This window comes from Poecile atricapillus, chromosome 3 (genome assembly GCF_030490865.1).
Source record: "Poecile atricapillus isolate bPoeAtr1 chromosome 3, bPoeAtr1.hap1, whole genome shotgun sequence".
NCBI lineage: Eukaryota > Metazoa > Chordata > Aves > Passeriformes > Paridae > Poecile > Poecile atricapillus.
The window spans coordinates 49,825,126-49,851,420 of NC_081251.1; the positions used below are offsets into that span (position 1 = coordinate 49,825,126).

General features: G+C 41.0%; 1 protein-coding gene across 1 annotated transcript in view; it reads right to left on the bottom strand.

Annotated features, from left to right (window-relative positions):
- Nucleotides 1-16,158: 16,158 nt before the first annotated feature.
- CEP85L (centrosomal protein 85 like) overlaps nucleotides 16,159-26,295 on the bottom strand; it is a 108,506-nt gene continuing 98,369 nt past the window's right edge. Inside the window, exons 11-13 of the mRNA XM_058834393.1 lie at nucleotides 22,600-22,707; nucleotides 21,968-22,181; nucleotides 16,159-20,868 (exon numbers count right to left, since the gene is read on the bottom strand). Coding sequence (XP_058690376.1) covers nucleotides 20,705-20,868; nucleotides 21,968-22,181; nucleotides 22,600-22,707 — 486 coding nt within the window. The 3' untranslated portion in view covers nucleotides 16,159-20,704. The remainder of the gene's footprint in view (nucleotides 20,869-21,967; nucleotides 22,182-22,599; nucleotides 22,708-26,295) is intronic.

Here is a 26,295-nt window from a genome sequence, read left to right on the forward strand (position 1 = left end):
TAACTTTTTGAGATTGCTAAGGAAACTGTTTCTTTTTATCTGAAACAAAGCAGTGGTTTGATTGCCTGGACGCGAGCAGCAAGGCTAGGTGCCATGAATTAGTTTTTTAAGACCCCTGTCTGTAATTTGAATTTCTTCAGCCAAGAAGCATGCTATTCATTTTTTGAAACCCAAATTAATTCTGCTTTTAAAGAAGTTCTATTTTTACCTCATTACTTACTGAATTATTTTTTGTAAATCGTTAGAAAGTGAAAAATGTTTTTTGTTTAACAGGTGCTAGATGTACAGACTTGAAAGTAGCATTAATTTTTACAGAAGACTTCCTTATTGCATTGGGTAGATTAAAAATCTAATTATGGAAATGGATTATTCCTAATAGAGACTGTATATATATATAACAAAATTTATTTAGACTACAGCTTGCTTCAGAACACTGGAAATCCATATAGATATACCTTCAGATTACTTCTTAGTGTAGACCTGGTCTCATTAAATTGTTTTGATTAATACAGACTCTGAAAGGACACCATTTCCATTAGCTTGTTCCCTAGAAATAAGGCTAAACCTGCCAAATGATATTATGAGAATGTGATTTCTTATATTATGTAACTATTATGCATAATTTCCTAGGAGTACCTCTTACAAAATCTTTTCCCATAATAGCTCAAATACCATTGGAGCAGGTCTTACTTTTAACCCTCTGCTCAAAATGCTACAAATCGAGCAGTCTCAAACAAGATCTGAACAACGGTCTGTGGGGTTTAAAAGCTCCTTTATTCATGCTCTAATTGCTCCTAGAACACATTTGTCAGAGAGGTCTGTGGAGAGTGGTACTCAGGTGGTGATATACTCCAACACATTGTCAGTCCTGGAGCACCTGTGGATTTTACCACTAACAGGTGGATTTATATTGGTTTCTTCTTAGAGAAGGAAAACCATGATGGAATGGGGCTCATCTCCTGCTGCCACAGAGGGTAAAGAAAACCCTTAAACATGAGGCTCAGGACTCAGGACAATTCCTGCTGGCTGATGTCCTGGTCTGTGTTCTTTATGTTGAACTTTTTCCTGCAGTAGGATCTGTTCTGAACCACAGTGCATTAATCAGGATGAGTCATGCTGGCTCATACCTCCCCTCAGCTGTCACAAAGAAGTGAAATGATATTAAACCTCTCAGATATTATCTGGTTATTACTGATCCACTTGAGGTTGCAGCAGTGTCCACATTGCTGCTATGCTAAACCAAGCTCCCTAAAGCACTGAGAGCCTTTGTTCCAGGCACTGGTTTCGCCTTGTTCAACCACCTGGTTTTTCCTCTGGCTTGGGGTCAGCTATCACACATTTTGAGGTGTTCTCTCAACATCCTTCTTGATTTTTCAGTGGTTATTGTACAAGTCCAAAGTCCTTCCATTTATGTTCCTTGTTCTAGGGACCCTGAGCTCTACTTGTGCTTTGGTGACATCTTCTGGATAAGGTTGCCACTGGAAGGACTGATTAATACATCTCAGCTTCTATCCTTCTTTGTGCTTGTGACTGATCTCTTCTGGCTCACAGGTGCCTGGTTCCAGTGATTAGCACTCTGTCTGAAATTTAATAATGGGTTTGAGACTCCAAAGTGAAAGATGAAAATGGATCTGATTAAAAGCAAGCAGAAACTGCCTACATAGTGTTTCATACAGGTGCAATAGGAACTTTTGTCTTGCACTTGGATAAAAGATTTCTTTAACTTGACTTAGCATTCTCTAATTTTCTTCTTAGGACAGGTCTGTACTCTGCTTCCTGTTGACTAGACTAATCAGAGAGCCTTTTCTTGGCCAGAACAAAGACACACATAGCCAGGTTTCCTGCTTTTAGCAGCAGATGCCTAGAGGAGAGGATAAGGTCAAGGTAAGCTGGGAGCCATAACTCCAAAACCACATTTTCAGCCACAGGCAGAAATGCCATAGGAGAACTTCAAGACAGAGGTAGTAACTTGTATGTAATAGGTTGTGATGAATTTTTCTTCTATAGAATCTTCCAGGTGATCTTTTGAGCCATATAGTATTTTTAGCATCTATAATGTCATTCAACCAGGAGTTTATCATCTTCTCTCTGTCCTCTGTGGGGATCAACCTCTTCTCTTTTTTTTTTGTTTTGAACTTAACACTCACTCACTTGATGCCCTGTTTACTTGTATTGAAAAGGATGGGAAATATCAACTCTGCTCTTCTTTACAGCACAGAACTTTTTTCCTGTTAGTGGCCCTGGCCCCTCCAAGGAATATTGTTATCATGCTTCCATCTTCCCCTTCCCTTCCCTTTGGTGCAAGGAAAGGCTACACACCACTTACACCTTTCAGCTACTGTACCTCAGAGTTTCTGAAGAACTCCAGAGGAAATAAAATTAGGTCCTGGCCATTTGCTACTGCTCTTTCTGTCCTTTTGCCATGTTCCCCTCCCCTTTACTTTGTCCATTATTGCATAGTCATTCTGTCAGTTTTGCACCTGGAGAAAGGCTTCCTGTGGCTTCTACTAAAAAAGAGGGAATAGGTCTGGCACTGGAACTTCTTCAAGCGACTTAATGGTAATTGCAGACACACTGAGGTATTTGACTATGATTTATTTTCTCTAGAAAATTCTGTCACACGTTGGTTATCCATATGTCCTCTAGAATCTAACCTTAATAAGTTCAAAAAAGTATTGGGTAGGTCATCGGGGGGGTTTTTGTTTGTTTTTAATACAGCTTCCAAGTTGTCACTTGCACATTTTTTGTCTGTGTGCTGCAGTTGCAGTCTGCATTAGAAGGACACCATGCTTTGTTCATAAAGATATTTCCTTTTTTTTATTAATACCTTTTACCTTGGCATATAGCCATGCGGATTTCCTTTCTATGTTACTGATTTTCTTCTAATATTTTGTGATTTTTGAACTTATTCTGTGAACCCAAAGAGGAAAATCTAAATAGTCTCAGTGCCCCTCTAAAAATTTAACTTGTTGCAGTTTCCCCTTTCACCTTATTTTCTTGACAAGATTGACTCTTTGAATGAATATCTGTGTTCTAATCCTTTAAATTTAAGTGTAATGAGATAGAATAGTATTGCCTTTTGCCTGTGGATTTGATTCCAACTTTTACACTGATCTCCTTGCCACCCTGCAAGGTGCATATGACTCCAGATACTATTTATTTGAATTTATCCAGATTATTATTTATTTGAATTTATCCCACTCTTTGAGAGAGTGTGATAATACTGTTTCAGTGTACTAGTTATCACTGCTGGATTGTTTCAAAACACCACTGTTTCAAGACAGAGCTAAGCCCTAACCTCAGTGTTTCCCCTTTTACTGCTATTCCCCAGCATTCCCATGTGCCCACTGTGCACTCTTTCCCAGACAATCCATTTGCACTGGGGACCTTCTGGGCCAGTTGTGCCATTGTGAACATTTCCTCACCATCCACCAAGCACCCGCAGAAGATGCACCCACCGAGCAGCACTCTGCAAGGTTAAAACACTATTCAGGCAAGAAAAACATCTCTGTTGCTGCTCACAAGGCAGCTGTGAGTAAGCTTAGATGTGAATCCACAGTTCATTAGCCTGCTGTGCAGCACACACTTTGGTGGGGAAGGGAAGGTGGATCACGGCTGAGCACTTTGTATTTTGTGCTGCGAGTGAGGCTGGGCACTGGTGAAGAAACATGGAGCTTAGTACAAATCCACAATGACATCACCAGGGGGAAAGGTGCCCACACCAGAGCACCTCTAATCTTCTTCAGTGTGGGAGGGAAATGTAACAGTCTGCTGGCAGAAGAAAGGCAATTAATTTTGATTTTTGTCAAAGGAGTTGCTGAAACCAAGTTTCCAATACTGCCTGTCAGAAAAGCTTAGGGTGTGTAGTGGATTCATAGGGCTTTAAAGGTAGGAATTTTATCAAATTTTTAAAGATTTATCATTGTTTTTGTTTGCTGTTAAAGTAGAATATGTTTGCAGACACAGTTCAGGGGTACAGGAAGACAGTCACTAGGTCTTTGTACTTTCCTCCCCCCACAATGATTGATTTGCAATGCAAAGAAGGATGTTTCAGTCTAGATCATGCTGAGCAGCTCTCTAAATAATTCAAAACTGCATTTCCTTCCCACCGGTGCCGCTGATGAGCACCACTGAAGTGGTGAGAGCTACCTGGCTGAGACTGAACAAAGGTTGATGTGAGGGCTGAAGATGTTCAAGCCACAAGAACCTCTGCACATTTTATACTGCCTGGAGGGCTGCTGAATAGCTGTCTACCAAAAGCCGGAATGGTGTCACAAACTTGTCAGCCAGCTGCAGCACTGAAGAGAGAAACTACTGCCCTCCTCCAAGCAGTGGCTGTTGCAGGTCTCCTACAGATGCTGCAGGTCTTTGGACACAGGGTCCAACATGTGTCCTGGCCAGAATGAAATTTGGCAAGTCCTGCCAGGCTCAGGGGGAGAAAGTATGACAGCCAGAAGGTTAGAAGTCCTTCTGTTAGAAGTCTTCTACCTTGATAGTTTTCTGGTCGAAAATTTAATGATTTTCTTTCAGGAAGATGGATAGCTGCTCTCCAGGTGGCTCAGCACCACTTCCTTTCTACTCACTTTTTTGAAGTCTGATAGTGACATTTAAAATCTAATCATCATTTAAAATCCTGATAGGAACCAATTCCATATCTAATCTAAATCGAATGAAATAAATGGGTTTATAATACAGGTGAATTTTTCCTGATCTACTTCCTGCTTTTCAGAAGTCCAAAGAAGTCCCAGAAGTAGAACTTAAAGAATTACACCATGCTTCTGATGTGAGATGTTGTCAGTCAGAGAATGACAGCTGTCCTGTTTTTCTTGGAACAGAGGTGGCCTTGGCTGGGAGCTCTATGGCAACTTTTTACTGGTCCTGTCCAGTATCTCTTCAGCACTGTCCCTGTTCCACCCAGGAACAACCTGGGAGGTTGGAATTACTGTTATCCATTTGCTTCATCCCTGTCCTCACAAAAAGTAACCATGAGCATTAGGTCAAGCAGAAAACCTGCATGTAGGACACATCTCTGGTGCTCTCTAACACTTTAATAGGTTATTGAAACTCCAAGGCCCACACTGATAAGAGCCACAATGGGTTAGGGCCTTTGCTCTCAGTTTTTCGATCCAGGTGGTTCAGTCCTCTATAAGACAAAGTGCAAAGAACATGCATTGAAGAAACTCAAGAACATTAAAAGTGCTGGCCTTAAACAAGAAAAAGACTATTAGATATAAGCATATAGGTAACAAATACAGAATGATCAAAGATCAAATTGGAATGTGCTTATTGTATAGATACTCAAAAACCTTTGTATTTTTCACCAGGAATCTCTAAATCATGTCCCAAGTGGTTGGTTTGTTCTTGTTTTCTGTTTGTTTTTTTTTCAATCAGACATTTTTGTGCCTACATAATTATTTATATATGTGCACATACATATACATGCACTTACATATTTATACATAATATGTTACACTTGTAAATGTATTATCTATGCCTGATTTTTTATTCTTATTTGCAGTGAACTTTTTGAAATGCTGATATTTAGCGATTCAGACACTTTAGTTTTTAGTGTCATGTGTAAAAAATAAAATAATTGGCTATTTCTGGTTCTGTTTGGACTGGAAATTTTGTTTAAAATTATCCTTTCTCACGAATTCTGTGCTGTCCCAAACATTATTTCAGCACAGGTGTGATTTTTACTGAAGCTCTTGCAAATATTTGCCATCATAAAGGTGTTGCTACAATTATGCCCCATGTAAAACTCGGTTAAATGAGCAATTAATGATATTTAAATTGAGTGCATCAGACAAGTCTTGCAGATAGTAACAATTAATTTCTCATGTTTTGATGTGACAATTTTAACATTCAAAAGCTTAAGCGCTGTTAGATTAGGTCTCCGGAGCCTGGGTGCTTTGTGTCAAACAAATTGTTCTCTAAGAATGGCATCATTGTGTGATTGACAGGGGAAATCATCAGTTTAGCCTCGATGTTTTGCTGAGATTTGCATTTCAATGACACTGAGGCAAGAGAACAGATTTTTAATTAATGGATTTCAGATGTCTTTTTTGATCATGGTTACGGGGCCTAGACAGACTGAATTTAGATCTGGCAAGACACACCAGTTCAGGGCTCCTCTCTCCACCACTTTAAAAACATGGGTGATGCCCAGGTAATGTGTGTAGTATGTGGAAAAATTAAAGAGCTCCTGTAAGCTACGAGGAGAGACAGAGATCCTCATGTTCTTAGCTTGGATCTCACCATCAGACCTGGAATCAGCACCTTCTTCTTGCAAATTCCTCTCTTGTGCACTTCTCTCACGTTCCCACTGTGGTGTCTTATCTTATGGAGAGTTCTTTATGTGGCCTTGGTGGTGATTTGAGATGGGCAATGTGGGCTACTGCAAACCCAGTCCCTTCCTCTAGGGCTATCCAGGGTGCCTGAAAAAGAGAAATGGCAGTCATGAATGTATAGAGCAAACAGATGATATTTTGTCAGTAGCTTGCAGGGTGAAGGCTTAGGCACTTCACGTGAACCTGTTTGTACTCACGTTTGATACTATTTTTTTTTTTCCTTTTATCATCTTCTGCCCTGGCAATAAAAAAAAAAAAAAAAAAAAAAAAATATTGCCAAATAGTATACAAATGTCAACACTATCGTAATACCTCCTACAGATATGTAGGAATTTTTCTTTGTAATGTCAGCCATCCTTAGTGTGTGAAATATTTTATGCATACCTTAAATGAAATGGGCTGAGTGTCTGCCAGGATATAGACACCTTCATTGCTCTGAATTTAAATGATATGTCAGGCGAAAGAACAAGATTAAAGCCTCATGCATATTTTAAAAGAGAAATTTGGGTCATCCTGCACAAATGTTGAATTTCTTTTCTTTTCTTTTCTTTTTTTTTTTCTTTTTTTTTTTTTTTTTCCATTTTGGAGAAAGCACTGTGCTTGCCCCCATGGGAGGAACAACTTTCTGTCCTTCACCAAACTTCTTCATCCCCTGCCTTATCAGAGGGGTCAAAAATTGAGTGAGGGAGAAGTGATTCTCACTATACAAATGTGTATGAGCTGTGCCTATTCCTCACAAGCTGCTTCTCCTCCCTTCTTCCCACTCCCTCCTGACAAAAAACCAAAAGGCAGGCTGCTGCCAGAGTCAGGTATGGTGTCTCCCAGAGCACAGTGGTGGTGTGGACAGGAGTGGTGGGGACTTGGGCTCTGCCCTTCAGCCCAGGGGTGGGCAGGACAGCTGGGACACTGGGGAATTGGGCAGCATCAGGAGAAGCTGCACAAGCCATAGGTGGGATGTTCAGCTCCTGCCTTTTCCAAGGTCTTCCGAGGTCGGTGTGGCTTTCTTTCCAAGTATTTGTCTGCAGAAGTGTAACATAGGAGAGATTGAACCCTCCCAAGAACAAGCAGTGGCCATCGTCATTTGTTTTGCTGCACACCTGGCTTTGAAAGAACAGGTTCATAAATAGCCTGCTGCAATTAAATGTGGATTTTTTTACAGCACTGCTAAACAATAGCAGTCCCTGAACATGCTTGCAGAAAACAGGTTGTGGTGTGTGGCAGGAATGGCTGGTGGTTGGTGCCAAACACCTCTAGAAGCTCCTGCACCTCCTCATGGAGAACTGAGATGTGACCATTCTCCTGTATATGATTTAGTGAAGTATGTCAACTTCTTGTGCTGTCCATCTTCAACCATGAGAAATTCCCAGCAGGAATGGGACAGTTGGCCTGGAATGCTGATTTGCTGTCATCATGAGAAAGCTTTAGTTGTGGATCCCCTCTCTCCACCAGACACCAGCAGGGGCCTGGGAGCTGCATGGGCACACCAGCCAGGCCAGCTGCACCCCACTCTGCTGTCAGGATAAATAAGTTTGCAGCTGCTGTTATGCAGCTGCAAATAAGGACAGCAGGTAATAAATAAGTTTGCAGCTGTTAAATAAGGACAAAATACTGGGTTTAAAGGCTTGTTTTCTTGTCTTTGCAAGAGAAACAGAATAGCAGGTGGGGGAACCAAATTCCTTCCCGCATTAATAAAGTAAATGATGTACCTATTGCTAGGGTAGATGTTGCTGATGATTCAATGGTGACTGGTGATAAATCCCTAATAAAGAGAAATGTTTACCCAAGGCAAAAGGTGACCCTAATTGATCCTCATTAAAATGGCAAGATTTCATTCCCTTTCCTGAAAGAAAATTCTTCCAAACTGGACAAAGTGATAACAAAATGGAACAAACACTCTGGCAAGGAGATATGATCAAATAAAATGCAATTGAAAAAACCCAGAAAATTTGCAGATAGACTGGCTACAACCAAATGTACTCATAGGAAATGAGGTGCAAAATAGTGAAAAGGATTGAAACCTGCCAAAATTATTCCCACTGAAATTCCAAAACTGGGGAGGAAAGGCAAACAAAGAGAGGAGAAGGAATTGAAGAAATGAAATTCTAAAAACAAAAAAGATAAGAATTCCAAAATTAAAAGTAAACAATAAAAGTGAAACAGCTACATCTGTGTTGGTGATGTTTTTGTTGAAATGTCTGTAGCTCCTCTTTTTCTCCCTTCAGTGAAAGAATAGGATCTGCTTGTTTGAAACGTACTGCCTGCATTTGGAATGAGGAATCTGTACTGCACAGGATTTTCTTGGTACGAGTGGACAATCTTTATTCCTCAGGTGAATTTGCTTTATTTCTTCCTGAATCCAATACAGTATTTTACTAGTAGTACTGTTGAACATTTTTCTCCAGTCTAATTTTGTTTGTTCTGCTTTAAAGAAACTTTGTAGTAGTGGTTGAAAGAGCAGTTCCACCAGTTCATAATGATCTTGTTAGTTACAGATGCTTACATGCTAGCAAATTGATGTGAGTCTTCAAGACTTCATAGTCATTTCTCCAGGTTCTGTTTTGCAATAACTTGATAGTTCACTTGCAGAGGAAGTTTTCTTCTTCCTGGTCAGTACTGACACCATTTTAACAAGCAATGGTAGAAGGGTGGTCTGCAGTGAGGACAGACTCCTTGCTGGGCAGCACAGTGAAGAGTGCCATGCTGAATGCTGAACCAAAAACATTCAAAAATAGAAATCTCCATTCTGAAATTCATGGCTAGACTGGCCAATAAAAGGTGTTCTCCTCGAGGCTAACCCTCTGTGAAGGGACACTTCAGCCAGAGACACTTATGTTTCTAAAATGGACTGTGGCAGTGTCATCTTTTCCCTCTGCATACGGTCACTGGAAAGGGTTGTGCTATGGAGACTGCCTTGGGAGAAGGGTAGACATATTTTTCATTAGCTAGCAAAATGTCAAGTGGTGGGAAGAGTGATTGATAGGACAAGAAAAAGGTGCATGAGAGCAAAATAAATGCACAGGGATATAAGTCAGGATTGGTTTCAATGCTTGCTTTCAGTTTGTCTGTGCCATGTATGGGCACTGGGAGCTCACACAGCTTCTTTCCACTCCTTGGCTCAAGCCAGATTGAGTCAAGCCTTCCTCCCCTCTCCCTGTAGCTCCTGCAGTGGGTGCAGCAGGGGCAATGGACACACTGGTGTGCACATCCAGGGCCTGGCAGGCACCAAGGAGGGTAGCAGCAGGTGAGACATGGGATGTGCACCCAGGCTTTGCTGTGCTCCCTTGTACTGCAAGGGTAAGGAGTCAGAGGAAGGGTGTCAATTCTCAGGAAAAGCATTACTAAGCAGTAATAAAAATCTTTGAGTCATGGCTGAGGAATACGTTCCCTGTGGCTGTTGGACTAAGGTGAGAGGTGTCACCTGCCTGCACTGAGGCCAACCCCCTGTTTTCATGATGCTCCTGCACAGTGAGGAATCACTGATGTATGGGAGCATCTGCTGCTGCAGAGGTGCATCAGACACCATTTACATGGGGAGTGCAGGAAGTCTAGCTTGTAACAGGATAGAAATCTTCATCTGCCACAGCTCAAGACTGGACCCTAAAATGGAGTAAGAGACACAGGTAGAAGGACCTCCTGTTAGACCTTTTGCACACATGGAGTGGGATAATAACACAAGCACCTGCTTAGGTGTGAAACAAAGTGAAACAAAGGGACAAAGTCAACTGCTTTTTTCTTTTTTTTTTTTTATCTAAAGGAGATAAATAGAACTGCAAATAAAACACTTGTGATTGTCATGATCCAAGGTCTATCCACTTTAACTAATCCTCTACATTTTGTTCTGTTCCAATCAGTGCTGCAGATCTCTGTCTGCTTGGCCAGGACTCTTCCCTGTGAAACTACTGCATTTCTGCAATCTTGATGTTTCCTCTCCTGGTTGGGAATGAAAGACTATAATCCATCCACTCTTTGTCAGGGCTCAAACAGCAGTGCCTGAGCTTTTAAAATTGTTCATAATATCTTATGGTTCATTTTCCATTTACACGTACACAGCCTGAAGCACTGTCAGACCACTGTGTGTAAATCAGGGGTGGATGGAGAGAAAGGGAGGGTGGGCAAGGCAGTGTCAGCTGCCTGCAGTGGGCGGGAGGCAAATCCCTGCAACACACCCCCAAGATGCTGAGTGATGCCCTCCCTCAACTCTCCCTTCCCAGTGGGCCAGTTCCCAAAAAGCCACTTCCCTGAGCAAAGCACTAGTTTTTTACTCCCTTGGCCGTTCCTCTGCTGACACATGAGGCAGAAACACTCCACCATGATGCACAAGCACAGGGTGACAATCTCCAAACCATGGTTTAGCAGACCTTAATGTGGGAATGCAGCAGAGATTTTAATGACTAACAGGCTGGTCTGGTACTTGATGAAAGAAAACTTGAGTATTGTGCTAGCTCTATGGCAGGAGAGGAAAAAAATCCCAGGTCTTCTTGCAAAAGAACCCATAGTTTCAGGAAAATTATGCTGTATGTAAATGAAACTTTTTTCCAGGTACAAGTTGAATGTTTTTAAAGCCTGGGCTTTTTTCCCCCCTGCTCATTGTATGAGAAATGGATTTAGTTTTGTGCAATACCAGTAATCTCAATTCTGGAAGTGGGACAGTTTTCCTGGATTACTGAGATGAGGTGGCAGGGGACTCAAGACAGGAGATGTAGTATCTCAGTTTTGTGGTCAGACGGAAAACCAGTAATTTTTTTAGCATCTAGTTTTTTAGCGTTTCACTTACACAGACTAGTGTGTGAATGCTGGTTAGTGGAGACGCTGTCTAGCTCCCATGGAAGTTTTCATCCAGGGGTGTGAAGACGCTTTCCAAGGGAGCCTGTGGAATCGCCACCTGACATACACATACACAGAGGAGCTGCTTGCCCAAAACTGTCCTGTTCAGCCCAAACAGAACAGCCAGAACCACATTTGCACATTTAGTGCCTATTCTCCAGAACATGGTGCCTCTGAAATACATTTCAGGCATGCCACAGATGCATGGTTGACCTCTTATTGGTTAGCTGTTTCAAGGAGAAACAAATTCTTCACTATGTACACTGAAACAATTCAAAGCATTCCAAAGTCAGATTTAGAATATGTAAGTGCAGAGCTAATAAATTTCTTTTCATTTGAAGGTCAGCTTATGTGATAGATTTTTTTGCTTTAATTAGACAGCGACCATGTTCTGTTCTGTATTAATGTGCACATAAATAATTGTACTATAGTGATGTGATATTTTTAGCTGTTCTTTCTGGACATCTGTGTGAAACCCTAGACCTAAGACACAGAAAATGTCTGTGGAGGAGGCTCAGGTTAAGTGTTTAAGCAAACTGGGCGTAAATCTTTGGGTCCAAAGGGAAACACCATGAGTGCTGAGGGAGTTGCCTGATGTCATTGCAAGTCCACTCCTGATGATCTTTGTACACTGAGGATCCTGAAGACTGGAAGAAAGCAAATGTTATTGCCATCTTCAAGGAGGGCAAGAAAGAGGGTTGCAGAGAAGTACTACAAGCTAGTGAGTCTCACCTTGATACCCAGGAAGGGGATGAAACAAATTGTTGAAAACTGTTTCTGAACACATTAAAGACAAGTGGTTTGGAGTAATCAGCATGGATTTATGAAGGGGAAACCATGTGTGACTGACCTGACAGACTTCTACAACAAAATTATTTGCTTGATGGAGAAGGAGAGAGCAGTGGATGATATCACCTTGAGCTTAGGAAGCCTTCCAGCACTGTCTCCTGTAACATCCTCAGGGACAAACTGATGAATTATGGATCCCATTGCAGCTGTCGGTTAATTTATCTGGAAGCCTGTAACAGTGTAGTTGTTTTCTTATTGGAGAAGAGACTGTATTTCTTTACCAAACTAGATGCTGTTATTTATGTGATCAAGGTCCTTGACTTACTCTTTTGCTTTATAAAGTCACCACTTGCAATGTACGTTACAAACAATCTGATTTTTTTTTTTTTAAACAGTTAAATCCTCAGTTAAAATTGATGGTTTCTCTTCAGCAGGGTAAGCATTTCTGCTTTGAACTCCAGAGCTGCTGGAAAAAGTTTAATGCCCAAATGAGGTGTCTAAAGGCCTAAGTTTTTTTGTTTATGCAGGCTGGGATCAGTGATGAGCATTGAGAAGGTCAAGGCAAACTCTAGTCAATGATTTTTATTTTTTTTTTATATGATCAATTTTGTATTTATTCTTACACACACAATGTGTTTTGGAGCAACACTGAAAAAAACTTAGTGTTAAGTTGCCTGGTACCCCCAGGTTATTAACTGTTCTCTCAGCCATTTGGGGGTCATTTTTTGTGCTGACCTTTATAGTCACTGCATCAGAACTTTGGGGAAGATTTGGGACATTTTAAAAACACTAGCACGTTGAGAAGACAATTTTCTTTTTAAAAGTCTAGGTGTCTTCAGCTCTGCTTACCTCCAATATATAAATGCATGTCTGAGACAGCCAGGTCTGAGCAGATCATCACTTTTGCTTAAGTGACTAGCAACACCCCCTATAAAGGGCCAGCCCTGAGCTGGTGAGCTGCCCTGGTTACTGCACACAATTTGGGCTGGCTGAGTGCACGTAGCCACCCAGGCTCTGAAGCTGCCACTGGCCAGGAGCAGGATATATGCACTCGCTGGCCTTCCACAGTGATAATTAATTTTTATGAATGAGGGTGAGGAAAAGGATGTTAGAAACAGATTGATTATAATAGCCTTTTAATTAAAATGTTCAAACCACAATTTAAACTAAAAATATCCCATTACTTATCTTCGCCACTTCCCAGGCACCAAGGCAGGGGGTGATAATGTAACTAATGATCTGACTGTCACTGGCTTGTATAATGAGGTGTGTCTGGGGGCTGATGGGATTGTGCCATCAATCAAGGCCCTTTGCAGTGCTCCCTCCTCCTGCAGAGCTCTCAGCAGGGCAGTGCATGCCTGTGCCAGCTCCCTCCCACCTGTGACCTTTATTGTCTCTCCCCAAAGTGAGGAGCTCTCATGGGGGGGTGCAGAAGCTGGGATGAAAACTACTCATGATCTTCTGCACTTTCCAGGGATGATTTTGCTGGGAGGTGGCTGCTTTGTGGCTTTAACTTGCTAGTAAACCATTTATTGAAAAATGACTGACCAAAGGAGGCTCCAGAAACTGGGTCCTGCAGCCCCAGCTCTGATGTAGAGGATAACCAGGTGCTGTCCAGATTAACAGGAGAGTGAGAGCCACCAACTTGCTGTGGCACACCTGAGCCTCCTGAGGAGAAAGCGCAGCTTGAAAATCCCATGGGAGCTTTCAAGTAGCTCAGCTGAATGCAGACTTGGGTGGTTGTGCTCAAGGCTTGATGACCACCACAGCACCTGAGTGGGGCTTTCAAGGACCAGTGTGGGGTGTGTCAGACTCCAGGGCTGGTCTCACAGCCATGATGTGCTTGCAGCAGGACAGAGGGTCCTCACCAGCCCATCCTGTCCTGCTGCAGGCTGCCCTGCAGATCTGGACTTGCCCCAGGCACCACCATTACTTTCAGGCCACCTTAAAACAGAGCTTTTTGAACAGCTCAAGTGTCTCAACATTGAGGGAAGATAGATCATCTTAAAGTTTGTGTCATCACTCACTCTGATCAGAGCTCCCTGTTGCTGGATTGCCCTCAATTAACTTACAATAAATTAGGCATCATCTCATTTAACCATTAGGAGATCAAAAATAGCAGAAGGTTAGAAAATGCATCGGTCCATTAAGTCCTGTTGTCCACATTGCCTGGCTCCTGTGAATGCATCTCAGCATCGCTGCAAAGTGTGAGGCAGCTCATTGAGACACCAGGAAAATCCAGCTTCTGACTCAGCCCACACTGAAGTGCTGTGACCACTTCTGAGGCCGGGAGCTGGCTCCTGATGCTCTCCCAGGGTAGAGCTCGGCCCTGGGAGCTGGGCTGGCAGCAAGCTGGCCCAGCACTGGGACAGGACATGGCTGGGCCCCCATCCCAACACAGGCTGGCAGCAGTGGGGCTCAGAAATACCCTCCTTTGGCACCTGGAGCCACCTCAAAGCTCAATACACCAATTTGGTCTGGGAGGGGTTTTTGGCACCTCCCTGGCAGCAGTCAGGGGCTACCTGTATTCCTATGATTTAATGTAGAAGAGACAAGCTTTTTTGATACTAAGTTCTATTCAGATCCCACATGACGAGGGGTTTCCAGCCAGAAAACTCTCTTACAACCACCTTTAGCATTACAATTCAGTCTCTCAGCAGGAGGCACCATTTTTCTCAACCAGAACTAGAAAATGATGTCCTTTTGCTTTCCTTCAAGCAAACACTTTCACAGGAATACAGCCCATTAAATCCATTTTCTAGTCTATTAATACCTACAGGTTCCATTCTTCAGGGGAGCTGCCAAACTGCTCATCAAAGCACCTCAAAACATTGGCTGAACCTATCAGGTTTCCCACAGTCAGTCTCCAACTCCAGGACTTGAAGTGTGCCTTGACCTCCATGAAATTCAGACTTGTGACACCAAGAAAAGGAGAAGAAAAGCAGCAGCTGCCCCCAAAGGGAGGTGTTTTTGACACAAAGCTGGAAAAGAAATATGCACATACTAAAATGTAATTAAAAACCATTGTTCATACTATCCACTTTTCTTGCCACTTGGAAATTTTCCAGCTATATTGTACCCATTCATTTACAAAACAAATATCCCAGCATGCAGACTTAATTTACATAAGGAAAGCAATTTACTGCAGATTTACCTGTTGTAAACTGTGCTCATTCAAGATGCTGTGGTGTTATTTGCAGCATTATTGTTTAAGGCTTCATTTTTACCCACACGTGGAGCTCTATTTTGTTTGTGGAATAAAAGGCAACAGAACATTTTCTTCCACTACTGTTGTTAGCAGTGCTTCAAAGTTGTACTTTGAAACTAAGCCTGACTTTGAGCAGCTCACAAAAGGCCACCCTCAGCAAAAACTGAAAAGTTGGCATCTGTGCAGCCTGTTACACGTATTTACACAGGCACAGAATGTTCTTAATTGAGTTAGAAGCCCATCACGCAACCTTCAGTCACAATGCTGGAGAAAAGCAATGTCTGCCATATAGAATGCATTACCTAATTCCAGTGCATTTCTCAGTGCCTCTGAAGCTAGTGCCAGCTTTTGCGCTCTGCACGATGGAGTGTGAGGAGGGGAGGAGAAGACCACTCTACGTGCAAAGCTCGTTCAGCACCCGATGTTCCAAGATTTATCACTGGGAACTGCCAGAAAAAAACCTTTTTGGGTGACCCCACTTCCCCCTACACTTGTGAAGACTCTTGTCAGATTGACTAAAATCCATAACCTTTGACTGCTCCTCAGGGTAACTTGACATGGAAATCAAAGCTGCTGGGTTGTGTTGGGCCGTACTGACCCGCAGCATTTCATGCAGCAGGGATTGCTGACTCCTGCCTAGAATTTTGTGCTTGGTCTTTTAAACAGACCTACCTGTGATCTCTCCAATCAGCATCCAAGTTGGCAAACAGACACATCTGTCTAAAAAGGCATCAGGGAATGCTGCTCTAAAATACTTTTATCACACAGAAATAATATTTTTTTATATCAAGGCCCCGGTTTTTAAAAAAAACCCCAAAACATAAGGCCAGGAAGAGAGAGCTTGGTCAGCTGGTATTCCAGCAGAAAAGACCATTGAAGGGGAGCTGGGGTGGGTGTTGGGAAGATGTTTCATGATGCCTTTCTTGCCTCCAGCTTTGGTCCCTTCTGTCACATGTCAGATACTGCACAAATGAGAACCATGAAAAATTCACTTTTGTAACAAAATTTATTTCTGCTCTGTGGATACAAATCCCAAACATCAACAAACAAATTCCAGTGGAAAAATACCAGTCATTAACAATGAAAACTTTTATTATTATTTAATAAATAGAACTTTGGCATTCAAAATTCTAGCTGTAAACCCTACTTTAAAAAAAATTACAAAAAGAGGCAAGAACAACAAGCCTAAAGCTGAGCCAGCCAGTGGCTCCTTTACTTTTTACAATGAACACATTGTGATTAAGTCATGACAACTCTATTTACATATGAGGTATTCTGAGCAGTTCAAAAATAGAACCCAATTTACAAAACTACCAGTCTTAAGGGACTGATCCAGTACATATGTCAGCTGTGCTTTTAAAAGAGAGCTCCAGACACGCCTCCCCACTGAACTAGTGATATACTGTAATTAATATACATAGAAAAAACACATTATGATTTGTGTTTCCTGCTCACACATCGTATTCAAAGAAGCTGCATACAACAACCAGCCTAACATTCGAAATGTACACCTAGTAACTAGTTTCAGTACTTCTGTTTCTAGACATTATGCAGGAGTCCTTACTACAAAAGCTTATTAACAAAGTAATGGCAGGTAAGAAGAAAACAAGGTGCAGTCATCAGCACGCTAACAACTTATCTGAAGTTCCAGGGGAATATACATTTACTTCAGGCTAAAAAAGGCACAAAGGTATGCAGCTGTGGAATTAATATTGCTAATGAGCTACTGGAATAAATCACCCCTTTAGATAACAACTACTGATCTGTTTGCAGTCTAAGAATGCAGATTAGTTCAGAACATCTTTTCTCCACTCATGGTAGAACTCATCATATGAATGAGAAGAGCACAACTGTACTTCCAACTGCACCTGCATCACACCACTGCAAAGGGCAAGGAAAACTGGAGCAAATTATGCCCTGATGGACAGACCACAGCGTGCTGTCACTGCCTGTGCTACAACAGCAAGTTGTGGAAGAAAGGGTTTTCTTTCCTCCTTTCCTTGTGCTCTTACCCTTCCCAAGAAAAACCAAAAAATGTTTAAAACAAAAGGCAGGCAGAAGAGCAAAGGAAGGAAGGAAACCTTTTGAAGTGAAAAGGATGGAATTTCAGGTCTTAAATTACTTCATGACCACCATCAGTTTGAAATGCTGGAGCCTGAGTGGGTGGTTACAGCAAATCTCCACAATTTCACACACCTGTCACACCACAAAGCTGCACAGTGGAGTTCAGCAACCTAAATCACATTTACATGACTGAGCTGCATTACTTCTATATAGTAAATACTTCTATATAGTGAATACATCATCTATAGCTTGTCGGAAGACGGTTACTTTCCACATCTTTTTCAAAATACATTCTTTTAAATACAGTAGTTACTGTAAGTATCTTCTAGAGGATCATATAAATTCTATCTGAAACCGTACAAAATGTTACTGTGCAGTTTGCTGACAGCCAGAACGGTACAGTATCCATTCATCTGCAGTTGTCTTCAGCCCTTGGGATTGTCTAATAGCTACAGCAAAAAGTTGTCATGACTAAATCGAAGCAATTCCAACGTTAACATTCGTTACTCACTTCTGTATTAAATATGCTGAATGAGACCATACACACTACATTTTAACCAATTAAACAGTCATGCATATCCTAGACAAAGCTTATTCCACTTAGAGGCATCTGTAAACTGATGCATATATATAGTAATTGCTACCACTACAACAGGCCAAATTTTAAGAAATCAAAGCAAAGTACTGTATCGCTGTAAGTAATCAACTGGTAGTCTGCATCTTTGGCTTACACATCCATCATTCACCTCCCTATTTAATTTGACTGAGGCAGACAAACTCAGGGGGTTTTAAAATCAAGTGCTTTCAAATCGACATAAATATTACAGGTTCTGTAACAAAAACATTAGAACACAAGATTACAGCACTTCAATCAAAAGTATTATGAATAAAATGGGATCTCCTCCCAGAGGAACTTGCAACTAATACTTGAAAAGCATACAAGCTCTGAAGTGCTTGGCAAATATAAACTACTCAACTTTGCAGTACAGTATCACCATTTAGCAGGAGGGACAGTGGAGAAATACCAGCCAAGTGACAAGTTTAATAGTTCAAAGTGACTCAAAAGATCTCCTGCTCCCCTCTAATTGCTCTATTAAACTCCTTCTTATTTCTATCAAATGTAGATCAACATGGGTTTTGGTGATTTTTTTTGTAGGTACAACATTGCCATCTAAGGAAGCAATAATGTGTAACTTGTGTGTTTCTTCTCTCCCTAATATTTCTGATTTATTATCTCAAATGCTATTGTTGAATTCTGATAGGAGACAGATGCCATAAACTAAAGACTATTTCACTGCAGGGATGAACCCAATCAGCCACACCAGAGGAACGAGCTGAAGCCAGCACTGCCAGAGGCACAGCAAACTGTGCAAGCCCATTGGTACAAAGATCCTTGTTTTCAGTTTTGCACTAGTATAAAAGTACACCTTTGATGCAGCAGGTATGTATTAATGGGGAATTAATATTGTTAATGAGCTACCAGAGTAAATCGTTCCTTTAGATAACAACCACTGATCTGTTTGCAGTCTAAGAATGCAGATTAGTTCAGAACATCTTTTCCCCACTCATAGCAGAACTCATATCAATGAGAAGAGCACAATTATACTTCCAACTGCACCTGCATCACACCACCGAGAAGGACAAGAAAGACTGGAGCAAATTACACCCTGATGGAGAGACTGAAGTGTGCCTACAGAAAGAGCACAGAAATTTAAAATAAAATGGCCTCATTTTTTTCCTTGAAGTAGACACTAGATAACCTCATTCGAGATTTTATCTAGACACTGTTTTAGTGCTCACAGGAGCTTGAACCAGTCAGATTAATCTATCTCATAACACCATGTAGCAGTAATATAAATAGCAACACTACTTTTCACAAATTAGTCCAAGTCTAGTTTCAGGAGAGAAAAAACTGTCAAATAAATAAATCCATACAGCTAAAACAATTAAACCACTAAATTTTAAAAACATTAACAGTAACTGTTAAACAATGAACAGAAAGCAAAACACCACCAATTCAGAAAACTGAAGATATTCACTTTAGCCATAAAAATATTACCCTAGAATTAACTTGGTTCGAATTTCTAAGCTTTCCATGAGATTTCTGCTGTTATCCCCACTCCAGATCAGTTGACTGACTTGCACCTTAAGGCATTTGAAACCTTCTTGCAATACCATACAAGTAAGAGATGCGCGTATTTTTCTTAACAGTGCAATTTAAAAGTGGTTTTGCTCTTTGCAAGTTTTTGTTTCCTTCAGTTAAATACTATTTTCCACCATGCAGAACTGTGCAGCTAACTTGCAGTGATGTTCCTGGAAATGTCATTTGTCCCATGGGAGTTAAACAGCACTGCCAAGTGACACTCACTGAATAAGCTATGGAACATGAGCTTACTATTTTATGTAATTGCTTCCTACAAAAATGGAGAAATCAAGATTTCCCAAACAATGTGGAAAATTTTTCAGTGCTCAGACAACCAAGTATTTTTTACTGCTAACTGGAAACATTCTGTTTTGAGCCTTAATTTTGCCAAGGGTCAAACACCCTTTTTGTAGCTGTGGTAAAGATGGCTGAGGTGCTGCACAACTTTATCAGAGGCCTTCAGGAAAAAAATACAGCAACCTTTTGAAATGGAAAGGACCTAACGGGAAAAATAAGTACAAACACTAAAATACAGTTGTTGGTTGTTTGGGGGTTTTTTCTTATAGCCATGGAGTATGTTGCAGTTTTATGTCTTACAGCTTCTCTGGTTCACAGACTTTGTACTACTGAAACTTCTTACAGCAACGTGAGAGTGCTTCAAACAATCTGATACAGCTATATTTTATGGGCATGTTTGCATAAAGGAGTTAAACCTGGGGCTTAACTCTCCTATTGGACACACAAGATTGACATCCATTACTAAAAACATCTTTCTTTATCCTAATTTTTGACAACTTGGAGAGCAATTACTTTTTGAGTGCTCCAAGATTGTTCTAATTGCAATTCTTAGAGTGAAGTGCAGTGGCAGAAGGCTCTGGCTTCACCGTGTTCAGGCAGACATACACATGCATAGGTTCTTCAACCCTCTCCCCTCAGATCTGAACTCAGATAATGTCACACAATTTTCCTTGATGAAGGAAAGGACTGAGAGTTGTAGCAGCACAGCTGTTCTGAAGCTCTGGTTCCTAAAACTAAGCAAATTAATAAAATGAGCCCAAATGAAGGAAACAGAGTGTCCAACTGATTCATTCTTCACAGCTTGTTCCTACATTCAGTAGTTTGGAGAAAAGGTTTCTTGCAGTTTGTACCACTGTTCACACAATGACTGTCCCCTGCACACCAGACTCCCGGGATCAGTTACACACGGCCCTCGGAGATGCACGTCCGGTGCTATTTGCAGCCTTCCCATATGGCTCTTTACTGGAAATACAAAGACCTGTGACACAGCAGGACCTAGAAAGTCGTTTGCTACAGGATGGAGTGTTGTCACTGAGTGATGCAGTTGTCCCCCATGTCCTGAGCGTAGCGGTCCGACATGATAGTCCTTAACTCATCAATATCCTTCCGCAGCTGACAAACATCCATGAGCTTCTTTGAAAGGGTCTCTGTGCTGTGGTAATTTTCACTCTCTTCAGATGAACAGCTCAGTGCTACAAAAGACAACACCCAAGGTTAAAGTTCCAGTAGCTGTGTCCTGTGAATACTGCAACTAGTCACCTCCATGGAAATAAGAGGCAGGTCACTTTAATTACATCAAGATAAGTCACGCTTCAATGTGATGAAAAATCTACAAAATGGGGTACCATGTGAACTTAAGCTCAATTCAGAGCCCATCAGTGCTTCTCTGAAAGACGTGCTTTTCGGTTTGCACCAAGATCTCGTCTTCCTGAAGTCTGATGAATCAGAACAGCAGTGGAAAGAAATGGATAGAGCGGGCCTTTTCTAGAGACTTTGGGAGTTTCTACTGGCACTCAGAAAAGAGGGCTAGCAGGCATGTAGCACTTCTTGCTGCACATGCACTGTACTTTACCTTTCTACCTTGCTGATGGTTCACTTCAGCAACCTGTCCACCTGATTAATTCTAATTAACATTCAGAGAACATCAGAATATGATACATTCAGGTCAACAAAACCAGCTTATTAGAAGCGAAGACCTAACATAAACTTTGTCTGACTGGTTTCAGGGCTTGCTTCTCATTTCCTGGTTAAATTTAACAGCTTAGGAAATGCTGAAGACTAGATGAACAGCACAAGAGATGAAGTTACCAGGCACAAGGCTTATTTAAAAAACCTGGACACCCCCTCTCCCAAACCAGACATACACATATACAAACAGTAGATGGATACTCCTATCACTTGACCCTAAGGGCTTTCAAACGAAGGTACAAGATGTGTTTAGCATCTGTCAACCCTCATAGTGACTGCAGTGTGTCTCAGGAGGGCCAGACACGTGGCTACACACCTTTCTTTTCTAGAGCAGTGAATATATCCATGACTGGGTCCACATGAAGAGCCAGCTACCTGCTCTCCTGACTTGGCAAGGACCTGTGTAGTCACATGCATTTAGTGGCCCAGAGGCACTAAGAGCCCAGCTTTTCCAGAGAGCTCCATGAGCTCATGCACCGCTCCATCTGCATAGCAAGGGGACACAAGCTTGTCCAGCTGGCAAGTTCAAGCACCACATTAGCTAAACTGTTCTTCCTTTGTATCAAAACATTTATTAAACACTGGAAAGTCAACACCACTTACATCTGATTCCCAGCAGTAAGGAAAGGTTAGGCTCCTTGCCCTGAGCTCTCTGGGTGAGAATACTGCACAGTGCTTTCAAGTCAAACAAGCAGTGGGACATTTCCTTGAACAACTGGTCTGCTACAGGCATCTTCTCAGATACTGGCTGCCTGGACTGCTCCACCAGCCGCATCTGCTCCTTCAGGCAGGCATTCTCTTCCACCAGTCTTTGGTTCTTTGTGAAAAGCAAATCGAAAAAAGGGGAAAGTTAGTCTGCAGCATTCATTGCAGCAGAAAGTTTCAAGCCACAAATAGTACAATGAAAAATTATTAATTTCCAAACATAGGATCAGTATTTATGTACCACTCCAAAGAACAGCATACAGACAGCTTTTACATGGCTATTTCGAGTTATCATTACTTCTATCTATCTATCTATTACTTCTACTATCATTACTTAGCCATCTTCACCCTTTAAGTTCTCACTTTTAGAGGTAGGGGTGGTATGCATTATATAGCTACATGGGAGCAAGTACATTTAAGCATGTAATTAAGCTCATAAAGCCCCTCCATGGGATCTTATAATCATTCTATAAGGTTCTTCCTGGCTCTGGTGTGTTAGAGGGCTGGGTTACTGGTGCTATTTTACTTACTTCAGAGAGAGTTTTATTCAACTGCTCTATATGTCTTTCCTTTTCCTCAAGCTCATTCGTCATCTTCTGAATTATCAGCTTTTCTTGTGAAAGCTTCTCTTGCATAGACTGAAATGAATGAAAACACAAGTTAACAATCTTAAACAACAATAAAAAAAAAACCAAACCAACGCTGCAATAAGGAATCGCCTGCTGTCAATTCCCCAGTTTTCAACCACAGAGCTCAAAATGAGAAATCATGAGGTACTGCCAAAACTTTACTCTTGACAGTACTCATATTTATTCCATTATTTGGCTTTTAAATCTGTAGATATGTCTTTCTAGGTCATCTGTCAAAATTTAGAAAGAGGAATATTCAAGCCATCTTATCTGAATACTAACAATGAATAGAGACTATATAAACTCTGCAAGCACTTTGAAAGCACCCTGGTGCTTTCAGAGAGGCCTCTTGAGCTGTGACTTGCCACCTGTAAGATTTATCAGTACTGAAAAGAAGGCAGGGAGTAATGAGAGGCAAGGCAGGCCCAACACTAAATGAAGTTTTTAAAGGCCTGTCTGGTCACAGGAGGTGTTGGAGCATTGACAAAATTTCCCTGCATACTCAGCTTGACACCACCCAAGCAGTGGGGAGTCAGTACTATGTCATACTCTTTACAAAACTGGAAAACGATGGTGCTAACATTTATAGACTTAATGCGGACTAAAAAAACCCCAACACTTTATTTTTATGTCAGCAGTAAGAATGAGCAGGCAGAACCCAGATACAATTACTTGTTTTTAAAACCATTTTCATAGACTTTATCTGCTGCTCTTTTTACCCACAGTATGCCCTGCAAAAGGAAGTGCTGAAGTAAGATGTATCCTAAAGATAAGCTTTTTGTGAAAGCACAGCTACACATATCAGTGGGAGGAAGGAGGCAAAGGAAACACCCTGGGCCAGGAGAGGGCAGGAAATAACTGCTTCAGGCATTTCCTTTGCGTGCTTGCAGATGAGCAGAACCTGGAGTGATGCTGAATCACTGCCTTTAGTGTTTTAGAAATATTATCTACCGAGAAAAATAGCCATTACTAGGTTGGACTGAAGGTCCTTCTAGCTCCATCTGTGGTGTACAGACGTCATATTTAAGAAGCATGAAGTGAACAGGGCAATGCAGTGCCAAAAACACTCTCCCAGCTTCCAAATATCTCCCAATTTTAACAATCTTTGATGAAGATCAAGTTCAGGGACACCCAGTGCCCCAGCTATGATAGATGCATTAGGACTACCACTTAGGTGTTTTATGTTCATGTCAGTAACAGACAAAAAAGGTTTGACTGTCCAGCCTTCTGGAAGGGGGATGGTGGTAGGGAAGACAGGGTGAAATATTAACCTTCCCCAGTGTATTTTCAGAACTACATCTGCCACTAAATATACATGACTCTGCAAACTAAGCAAAAAACAACTTTTAGAATATACCAAGCAATGTACACATTGCTCAATTTCAATTACACATTCAGCTCAAGAACTGCCCCATGTAATGGGAACTACTAGAAGTAGAAATCAATGTTTATTTTCAAAAGATACACCTAAGATCTATCATTCTCTGTCACTCTCATTTTAAAGCTCAGAGAAAGCACATGTGCTAAACAGCTTGGCTGAACCTATAGTTCATATATAGCTATAGCTAAGATTTCCACGTTTCTCATGGTGCTATGAATTCTCTATACTTCACCCTTAATTTACCCATATGCTTTCCAAAGTTACAACTTGGTGGCAATATTCCCAGCCTGGCACAGCTCGGGTTTATTGTGACTGACAAGATTGACAGATATACTTTGGGTAACATAGGCATTGTACAAATCTGACTTATTTCTACTCTCCTTTTTGTACCAAAACTGTTAGTTTTGTGATGTCTATATCATGTAAATATGAATTTATTTTTTAAAACACCACTGTCATTTACAATTTTTCTCTTTCTAAAGATGCACTATATATGCAGCACAGCATCTTGCCAAGACCAACCAAAAGTTTAATCCCTCTCACTCAGAACAACAAGTCAATGAAGTAAAACCACACAAGCAAGATCAAAATAATTTCACCATGATTATGAGCAAATAGAAACTAATACTGCTTTATACAACTGCTGTCTGAAACAGAATTTGTTTTCAGCTTGGAAGTTAAAAACAATGAACTGAAATGCATTCTCAAGCGTAAGTTTACAATGTGGCAGAAGACAGGGAATAAAATGAGATCATCTTAGCTGAAGATAAATTGCATCTCGGTGCTGATAAGGGATTTCAATGTCTAATGAACTAATTTTCAATGCTTCCCAGATCACAAGTATGGAAGGCCAGGGAGATCAAGGATACAAAGCAGCTGCTATATTCTACAAGTAATTTGAGGGCTGACACCATTTTCAAATCTTATTTTCTGTCCTTATACAAAATACCTCAAGAGGAAAAGAAAGAGGAACTCCTGGAGAACAGAACAGTACCCTGTTCACAGACAGTCACAATTATTCAGCATTTCCTAGTCCAGCTCCCTAAAGTCATGTCAGGCTAAGCACACAAAACACTGAAGACCATTAGTCTCAAAATAAAGGTAATAGTGAGAAAAAGACCAGAAAGCTTAGGAAACATGGAAAGATCTAGGTTGATGATAGCTTACACTTAGCAAGTTGTGTGCATCTCTAATAAGCACAACATATATATGTAGTATATATGTAAATAATCTTAACTACAAAAAGGGACAGAGAACCTCAAAAAGGTTATGAAGTTGAAGCTGAACTTCTTTTTTAATTATCTAACACCTGAAACAATATTTGACTAGATCACAATTTTTGCATATACCAGTCTGCTCCATGCAAACATCTCAGTTTGATAAAAGCAGTCTTCTTCAAACCTTATGAAGCTAAGTAAGTCAATTTCCTTTCCAGTTAATATACGTACGTCATGTTGCAACCTAAATTCTCCTACTGCTTCTCTACAGATACATTTCATACACTGCAATCTAATCAAACAAATACATGGCTGCTGACAGGAATCAGGCCTCCTGTCATAGAGGCAGAGAAAGGAAGCAATTTAACAGTAGGAGAAAACTTTCAGTAGACAAATGACATTCTAGAACAGGAATGTGGAAACTAGAGTTCGGCTTCAATATTTGCTGAAAACAGATGTTTAGGTTTTTTTAAATGCTCAGCTTTTTCTATTGCAAGCAATACCTTCTTCTCTAAAAGCTGTATAACGTTTCTTTTTCTCCACAACAAACAGCGGTCACTGAGTAACTTTCAACACTCTGTTAATCAGATCTATAGAGCTGCAGCTGACTCCTAGCTGACAACCTCTGCTGTCTGGAAAAATCTTTGGCTGCAAGCTGGGTACCTGAGATCCACCAAGACAGTTAAGGTGTCTAAGTGTCAGAAACCAGTTGAACAGGGTGAAGTGGGATGATTTAGAAAGGCACCTGTCTCTTCTAACAAACTGAACAATGAAGCCCCTAAGCAACACTGCTTTTGTACTTTGGAAGATCTACTAGACCAGCAGAATAAGGATGCAACATAGCAACAGTTTTTCACTTTTTGATGAGAACCAGTGAAGTGCTAAATCACAGAGACATAACAACTACACTATGAGCCTGCAAGAGACCATGGGTTGACTATAGTCCACCTATAAGATTAAGGTTTTTGTCATTTCACCCTTTGACTCCTATTCAGAAAG